The sequence below is a fragment of the Saccopteryx leptura genome, chromosome 1, assembly GCF_036850995.1.
Source record: "Saccopteryx leptura isolate mSacLep1 chromosome 1, mSacLep1_pri_phased_curated, whole genome shotgun sequence".
In the NCBI taxonomy this organism is placed as follows: Eukaryota; Metazoa; Chordata; class Mammalia; order Chiroptera; family Emballonuridae; genus Saccopteryx; species Saccopteryx leptura.
The window spans coordinates 55,714,121-55,723,157 of record NC_089503.1 but is presented as its reverse complement, the minus strand read 5'-3'; the positions used below and the strand labels follow the sequence as shown (position 1 = coordinate 55,723,157).

Sequence of the window (9,037 nt, the reverse complement as noted above, 5' to 3'; positions counted from 1 at the left end):
CAGAAATACAAAGGATTGTAAGAAAATACTATGAAGAACTGTATGCCAAAAAATTAGATAATCTAGGTGAAGTGGACACATTCCTTGAAACATATAATCTTTCAAAAAACAAACTAAACAGACAATTACAACAAATGAGATCAAAACAGTTATCAAAAAACTCCCAACAAACAAAAGCCCTGGGCCAGATGCTTCACAGGTGAATTCTACCAAATATTCAAAGAACTAACTCCTCTCCTTCTCAAACTATTTCAAAAACTTCAAGAGGAGGGAAGACTTCCAAGCTCCTTTTATGAGGCAAGCATAATTCTAATTCCAAATCCAAGCAAAGACAACACAAAGAAAGAAAATTATAGGCCAATATCTCTGATGAGTTTAGATGCTAATATCCTCAAGAAAATATTAGCAAACCAGATCCAGCAATACATGAAAAAAATCATACATCATGATCAAGTGAGATTTATTCTGAGGAGGCCTCACCCATTTGAGGAATCCAATGAACAATATGAACTAAGGAACACAATTGAGACAGAGGAGGGATCAAACGGAACAGAGGAAAAGAGGAGAGAGGGAAAGGGGATGATAGGATGGGATAAACCTGTAGGGGATGAGGGAGGGTGCTGTTGGGAGGGTGCAAGGGAAATGTTGAGGGGATTACAGGGGAGGTGGGGATGCATTTGGGGTGACACTAGAATTTATGTGAACACAATAAATTAAAATCAAGAAAAAAAGAATAGGCTAAAGTTTTGGTGATGAGATAATGATTAGCAATCAAATATTTTCCTTGGTAATTATTATCCAACCCCCCCAATAGAGTTGCCAACTTTACCAAATAAAATATTGAACAACTCATGTTTCTAAAATTAAAATAGTTTTTAAAAAATAGTTTGTTAAAAGTGTGTCTCAAATTATTTTATGATATGTTATTGAAATTAATTTGTTGTTTATTTTGAAATTCCAACTTAACTTGACATCAGCATTTAATCTGGAAACCCTATCTCCTAGAAAGAATTATTATTTACAATTATTTTTTGAAAATCATGGCTAGAACATTAAATTCTGTAGACTGGCTCATGATTACAAGGCATGAATTAAGGAAAGACGTAAAGATAACATCCAGGTCAACAAGTCAAAGGTAGCACAAGAAACCAAATTTAATAGACCAAGTACTGAAGAGATTATTTTTTTATTTATTTTTATTTTTTTGTATTTTTTCTGAAGCTGGAAACGGGGAAAGACAGTCAGACATACTCCCGCATGCGCCCGACCAGGTTCCACCCGGCATGCCCACCAGGGGCGACACTCTGCCCACCAGGGGACGATGCTCTGCCCCTCCGGGGCGTCGCTCTGTTGCGACCAGAGCCACTCCAGCGCCTGGGGTAGAGGCCGAGGAGCCATCCCCAGCGCCCTGGCCATCTTTGCTCCAATTGAGCCTTGGCTGCGGGAGGGGAAGAGAGAGACAGAGAGGAAGGGGGGGATGGAGAAGCAAATGGGCGCCTCTCCTATGTGCCCTGGCAGGGAATCGAACCCGGGTCCCCCTCACGCCAGGCCAACGCTCTACCGCTGAGCCAACCGGCCAGGGCCAATATCATGTAGTTTTTGATAGTAGTTTATACATTTCTGAATACCAAGATATAATTTTCTACCATCTGAAACAATGAAAAAAGCAAAAACCCAATAATCATGAATGAGGCCAGCCATTTGAATATTTAACCCATCCAACTCCTCTCCCAAAGATAGAGCTTATAGTTATAAAGAGAAAAGAGACTTGGGTAATACTAAAGAAAAATTAAGTCAAGAAGTAAGAAAAAAATGGGTCTTATATTGAAAAATGAGTCACTGAGTTAATAAAGAAAGGAGCCTTATCTTCATAAATTTATCTGAAAAGAATGGTAAGATTATTCTCTTGGAAAGATAATCCAATATAGAAGAATACTAAGTCTGGAAATGCTTTTATTAAAAATCATAAAAAATACTCAAAATAGAAAAAACTAAAAGAAAGAAATAAAACTATAAAGTTCTTAGAAAAAAAGAAAACCTTTCATGACATTAAATTTATCAATGATTTCTTGGATATGACAAAGGCAACAAAAGAAAGGCAAGAAAAGTAAAAATAAATAAACGTATTTCACCAAAGCTAAAAACTTTAGTGCCTCAAAGAACACTATCCACAGAGTGAAAGGCAACCCAGAGATTCAGAAAAAATATTTGTAAAACACATATATGATAAGTAATTAATATTCAGAATGTATTTTTAAAATATCTCTTAAAATTCAACAATAATAACAAAAATGACTTGCTTAACAATGGACAAAAGACTTAAACATTCATTCACAAAAATATGTTCAAGAAACCAATATGTATATCAAAATGCTCAACATCACTACTTATTAGGAAAATACAAATTAAAAGCACAATGAGATATCACTTCACACCCATAAAAATAGTTATATTAAAAGAAAGAAAGAGAAAGAAAGAAAGAAAGAAAGAAAGAAAGAAAGAAAGAAAGAAAGAAAGAAAGAAAGAAAGAAAGAAAGAAAGAATTATTGGTGTGGATGTGAGAAATTGGAAGGAACATCTGTGCATTTCTAGTAGGAATGTAAAGTGATACAGTTGCTACAGAAAAAGGCATGACAAAAATTTAAACAAAGAGTTACTATATGATCCACCAATTCCACCTCTGGGTATACTACAAAGAAGTGAAAACAGGATTCAAACAGATTATTTGAAAACCTATGTTCGTAGCAGCATTATTCACAACAGCCAAGAGGTGGAAACATGCCAAGACTCATCTACAAATGGATGCATGAATGAACAAAAATGAATTCACATAACATTGAAAAGGTAGAAATTTCTAATGAAAACTTCAGAGGAGGCTTCTTTCAGGTATATGCTGAGCTGTTTTATAAATAGAAAGGGTATTACAGTGACATTTGGCAGTAAAATGTATTTGAGGAAGAAAGAATAGCATATATTAGCATATACAAGGGCCATCAAACACAATATGCCCTGTTTTCTTTACAATTTAGTCTATAGTACCCTAATTTATTCTTATCTCGTTAGATCATATGATAAAACAAGAAAATGGAGTCCCTGAACAATCAGAGAAAGCTGCAGAAGACCTGCCCTCACAGAAGATGAATCAGTTTGTTTGCCAGATACACCTGGTATCAAAAGATTCTAAATAACTAAGTATGGCCTCCTCATGCCTAGTTCTTCTAAGAAAAAAAAGATAATTACTTCATAATAATGGAGGAATACGTATCAATGTTATAAAAACTAGTCCAACTATATCTAAACTAATTTAAAAGGCACTTATTGAACACACATTATAAAAAAATAAATAATGAAATTTATTTTATCACCTAAAGAGATTAAAGTTAATTATTATATTCTTATCACTATTTTATTGCATTACATTAATTAACATTATCTCATTCTCTAGAAGGGCTTAAAGTTATCAATGAATGGCAACATACTATTAAGCAGCACACTCTACAGAGAAGGAAGAAAAAAACCACAAATGTGTTTTTGAGGAGTTGGTAAATTTACCAAATAAGTGGCAAAGAAAAAATGGAAACAAATATATTCATTATATAAATAACAAAAAATACAAATATTATACAATAGCAAAGAACGTTTGTTCCCTAAAGCAATTTAAACAAACAAAGGGTGCAGAACATAGAAATTATAATTTATGCAGGAGAATTAAAAAAATAAGGTCTATAGTGTTTCCTCCACACCACTGCACTGGTCTCTTTTCATGTTTTATTTAATCATTACACAACTATATGAAATAGGAGCTATTATCAGTTATTAGAAATTGAAGGGAAAATAAATTAAATAGCAATAAAGCTAGCCAAGCAAAGCATGCTGGACTGAACCTCAGGCATTCTAACTGTAACACTTGGATACTTAACTATTAAATTATTAGACTACTGAGAAACATGTCATGAAGTCTAAATTCTATCAAAGTATGAATATGTTCAGAATGCACACCAATTAGGAAATCAAAGAAAACATGGCCAAATATTTCTATTTCTCCGATATAGAAAGCTTTACACTCTCTTCATATTTGAATTATGAAGTGAGGATGGTGAATCCAGAGGTGTTAGTCTGCATGTTTAACAATGGATGTGAATAATATATAAATTTAATGCAATCCCATCAAAATCCCAAGGTAATTTTTAAAGAAAAGAACAAAAAAATTACCATGTTTGTATGAAACCATAAAATATCCCAAAGAGCCAAAGCAATCATGGGGAAAAGAATAAAGCCGGAGGTATCACACTATCTGCATTCAAGTTATACTATAGAATCACGATAATTAAAACAGTATGCAATTGGCAGACAAACAGACATACAGACCAATAGAAAAGAATTGAGAGCCCAGAAATAAAACCACATATATTTGGACAAATCTTCTCCAACAAAGGAGCCAAAAACACACAACGGAGAAAAAAAACCCTCTTCAATAAATGGTGCTGGGAAAATTGGAAAGTCACAGGCAAAAGAATGAAACTTGACAACAGTTTGTCCCCATGCACAAAAATCAATTCAAAATGGATCAAACACTTAAATATAAGATCTGAAAGAATAAATTACATACAAGAAAACATAGGTACTAAGCTCATGGACCTTGGCCATAGAGAACAATTTTTGAATTTGACCCCAAAGGCAAGGGAAGGAAAGGCAAAAATAATTGAATGGGACTATATCAAATAAAAAGCTTTTGCACAGCAAAAGAAACTGACAACAAAACATATAGGTAGTCAACTAAATGGGAGATAGTATTTGCAAACAACTGCTCTGATATGGGATTAATATCCAAAATATATACTGAACTCACAAAGTTCAACAACAAATAAGCAAACATCCAATTAGAATATAGAGAGAAGACCTAAATAGACACTTTGCCCAAGAGGACATACAAGAGGCCAACAAGATATATAGAACAATACTCATCTTCACTAGCTATTCAAGAAATGCATATCAAAACTACAATGAGATATCACCTCACACCTGTTAGATTGGCTATTATCAACAAGACAAGAGTTAGAAAGGCTGTGAAGAAAAAAAGAAACCCTCCTTCACTTCTGATAAAATGCAAATCAGGCCCTGGCCAATTGGCTCAAATGATAGAGCATTGGCCTGGAGTGTGGAAGTCCTGAGTTCGATTCCCAGCCAAGGCACACAGGAGAAGTACCCATCTGCTTCTCCACCTTCCCCCTCTCCTTTATTTCTATCTCTCTCTTCCCCTCCTGCAGCCAAGGCTCTATTGAAGCAAAGTTGGCCTGGATGTTGAGAATGGCTCCATGGCCTCTGCCTCAGTCACTAGAATGGCTCCAGTTGCAACGGAGCAACTGCCCAGATGAGCAGAGCATCATCCCTGGTGGGCATGCCGGGTGGATCCCGGTCGGGCTCATGCAGGAGTCTGTGTCTATGTCTCCCCATTTCTCACTTCAGAAAAAAAACAACCCAGAATGCAAATCACTACAACCATTATGGAAGAAAGTATGGTGGTTCTTCAAAAAAATTAAGAATAGAATTACCAAATGACCCAGCAATCCCTCTACTGGGTATCTACTCCAGAAACTTGAAAACATTTGTACGTAAAGATACATGCACCTCCACCTTCATCGTAGCAGTATTCATAGTAACCAAAACATGGAAACAACCAAAGTGCTCCTCGATAGAGGATTGGATATTGAATAAAGAAGATGTACATATATACAATGGGATACTACTCAGCCATAAGAAATGATGACATATTGACATGGATGGACTTTGAGAACACTACTGACTGAAATAAATAAATCAGAAAAGCTAAGAATTGTATGATTTTACAGATAAGTGGGATATAAAACTGAGACTCATGGACATAGATAAAAGTGATGTGGTTACTAGGGAGAGGGGATGTGGTGAATGGGGTGAAGAAAAGGGTACAAAGAGGGACAAATATAAGGTGATGGGTATGCAACATAATCAACAGTTCAAATGCTATAGAAATGTTTACCTGAAGATCTATGTACTCTTATTCATCTATGTCACTGTGTTAAAGTTAATTTTCTAAATAAAAATTTAAATTTTAAAAATAAACAGAAAACAATGGATGTGAGCTAAATTCTAGGGTTAATAAACAAAGAAAGAGAAAAGTTTTAAAGCATAAATTTCAAAAATAATTTTTATAGATCCAAAGCATAAAACAGGTCCCCAGATCTTAGGTTATATTTTTTAAAAAGTAATGAAAAATGAATAGCTGGTTTGGGAATCCAGTGACAATGAACTCTAGAAAAAAAATAAGGTTTTGGTACTAGGGCAATAAATGGACTATTTCAACACTGTTGCTAATAAGAAATTGCAGACCTTGTGTGTTGATGCTGAGTTCCAAGTCACTAATTAATGAATGAGGAAGAACCAATGTATATGGTAACCTGTAATTTGTTAACAGTGACTAGTAATTATGAAGTTGAGAATTCATGACCTCAGTTTTAACAGAAAACAGATTTTATGACATTAGCTTAGTTTATAAAATACACTCCACTTCTATCGAAATTTCTCTAGAAAGTGGAGTGGCCTTAATACTAAAATTAGTGCACTCACACTAATTTAAGTTTGTTTTCTGAGAAACTTGTTTAATATTAATGTTGAGTATTTATATATCATTAGTCCTACTCCTTTATCTAGAAGAACAATAATTATTCAATTAGGTTCTATCACAGAAGAGATACATTTATCACATATTCAATGAAATCACAGCCATATACATGAATCAAATTGTTTCAAATTGCCAAGTATATACTGTCCATAATTTAGTTTTCTGGAGAAATTTTCTCTGTATTATTTACTTATCCATTTCCTCTTTCTTTACTGTTTGCTCTCTACTCATAATTATCCTCTAAAATACACATACTTAGGAGAAAATTAATTTGTTTTCAATATCTAGTATGTAAAAATGCTGAAATAATTCTTTGAATTAGAATTTTTGGAATTTACAGATATCTAACATAAAATATATTTTAGGTGGTAAATGCAATTCAGCTTGTGGGAGTGAAGGCAGTTAATTATTATTTTCTTTATTTACATGATCTTTTTTACTTCTATTTATTCTTAAATCAACTCTATTACGAAGGCAGTTAATTATTATTTTCTTTTTTTACATGATCTTTTTTACTTCTATTTATTCTTAAATCAACTCTCTTAATTTTATCCAAGTAAAATTAAGACACTTTAAACATTAGTACACTAAAAACATATTCCCGTATTTTCTTCGTCCTTACTCCATACACAATGGGGTTGAGGAAAGGGGGCACCAAAAGGTACATATTTGCAATAAAAATATGGATATGTGCAGGCACATTTTTTCCAAAACGATGAGTAAAAATGGAAAAACCAGCTGTGGAGTAGAAGACAAGAATAACACAAACGTGGGATCCACATGTACCCAATGCCTTAAAGCTAGCTTCCCGGGATGGCAGGCGGAATACAGAGCACAGAATAAAGGCATAGGATACAGCAATGAGAATGGCATCACACGAGCCAATGATTGTAGCCATGCTGAGGCTGTAACGCTTGGTGGCTCCTGTGTCCATACATGCCAGCTTAACCACAGCCATGAACTCACAGTAGGTATGAGCAATTATTCGGGTCCTGCAGTAGGGCAGCTGTTTGAGCAGGATGGGATGTGGAGAAAAGAAAATTATGCCCCGAATCACTACAATGATACCCATTATAGTGATGTGTGCATGGGTGAGAATGGTGGTATGGCGCAATGGATGACAAATGGCCACATAACGGTCAATGGCCATGGCCAAAAAGAAACCTGATTCCATGGCAGTAAAGCTGTGGATGAAGAACATTTGGGCCAAGCAGGCATCAAAAGCGATGTCATGAGCTCCAAGCCAGAAGAGACAGAGCATGCGTGGCAGCGTAGATGTGGAGAGGACCAGGTCAGTGACAGACAGCATGCACAGAAAGAGGAACATAGGCTCCTGGAGGCTTCGCTCTGCCTTCACCACAGCCAGGATGGTCACATTCCCCATCACGGCCACCACGTACATGGAGCAAAAGGGAATCCCAATCCAGACATGCAGATGCTCTAGTCCTGGGATGCCTATCAGCAGAAAGGTCACAGGGGAGGGACGAGAGGTATTGAAAGGCAGCATGATGATTTTTCCTTTGATTTTTATCAGTACTTTTGAAGATAGAGTTGCTATGCCAAGGTGATCACAGCCAGATGCTAAAATATATGAAGAGTTTTTTCAACAGGACCATTAATGATGTGCTGTTAAAAACCATTCAGGTTCATAATCTGGAGTATTTAAAGTCCCTAGAACCAGATTAATAAAATTAGTAATAAAATACCAAAGTAATGTTTTTATAAATACAGAAAAATAATACTTATTTCATATTATTTTAGAACCTGTAATTCACTTTCCCCCTTCATTTCCAGGAAAATATTCCATCTGTGGTTATACTCGTAGTTAATTCAACAAATATTCATTGAGTTTCTCCTTTGAGCTCTCATATAGCAGTTCTCTCCTATGAGTGACTTTTCTATAACTGGAAATGATCAAAGCGGAGTCTTGTGAAATCTTCAGTAAGTTATTTAAAAGACACTTAAGTAGAGAATAGAAATAAATGGTCTCTCTCCCACTCTGTCTGGACAGAACATAAAACTCTTTGGCATCGCTTTTGAAATAGGAATAATTCAATATAAACTTTTATCCTTTCATTTGCCCCTCTGCATCTGTGACTAATCTAACAAATAAGATATTCTGACTTCCTTTCTACTATTATTTCCTTCTATCATGTTCCCTTTAAGTAGGCATATATTCTGTTCTTTGCAATTAAACACTATATACTGTTAAGGATAATGTATTTCTTAACATTAAACCCACTCACTACCTTCTTATCCTTATTTTTTTTATGCGTAGATTATTTTACTGTGCAGATGACTCCTAATTGTGGTCTTTCATTTGTTGATCCAGAAAACCACATTCTAAACCGTGCACATTTGTTTTATTTATTGGATTGG

The 9,037-nt window shown here is 35.0% G+C and overlaps 1 protein-coding gene across 1 annotated transcript; it reads right to left on the bottom strand.

Annotated features, from left to right (window-relative positions):
• Positions 1-7,220: 7,220 nt before the first annotated feature.
• LOC136388839 (olfactory receptor 52M1-like) lies at positions 7,221-8,165 on the bottom strand. Its single transcript, XM_066360647.1, has one exon. The coding sequence runs from the start codon at positions 8,163-8,165 to the stop codon at positions 7,221-7,223; it is 945 nt and encodes a 314-aa protein (XP_066216744.1).
• Between the last annotated feature and the right edge of the window lie 872 nt (positions 8,166-9,037).

Excerpts from the sequence above, each read along its gene's own strand:
- LOC136388839 (XM_066360647.1), bottom strand. The coding sequence starts at position 8,165 with ATGCTGCCTTTCAATACCTCTCGTCCCTCCCCTGTGACCTTTCTGCTG.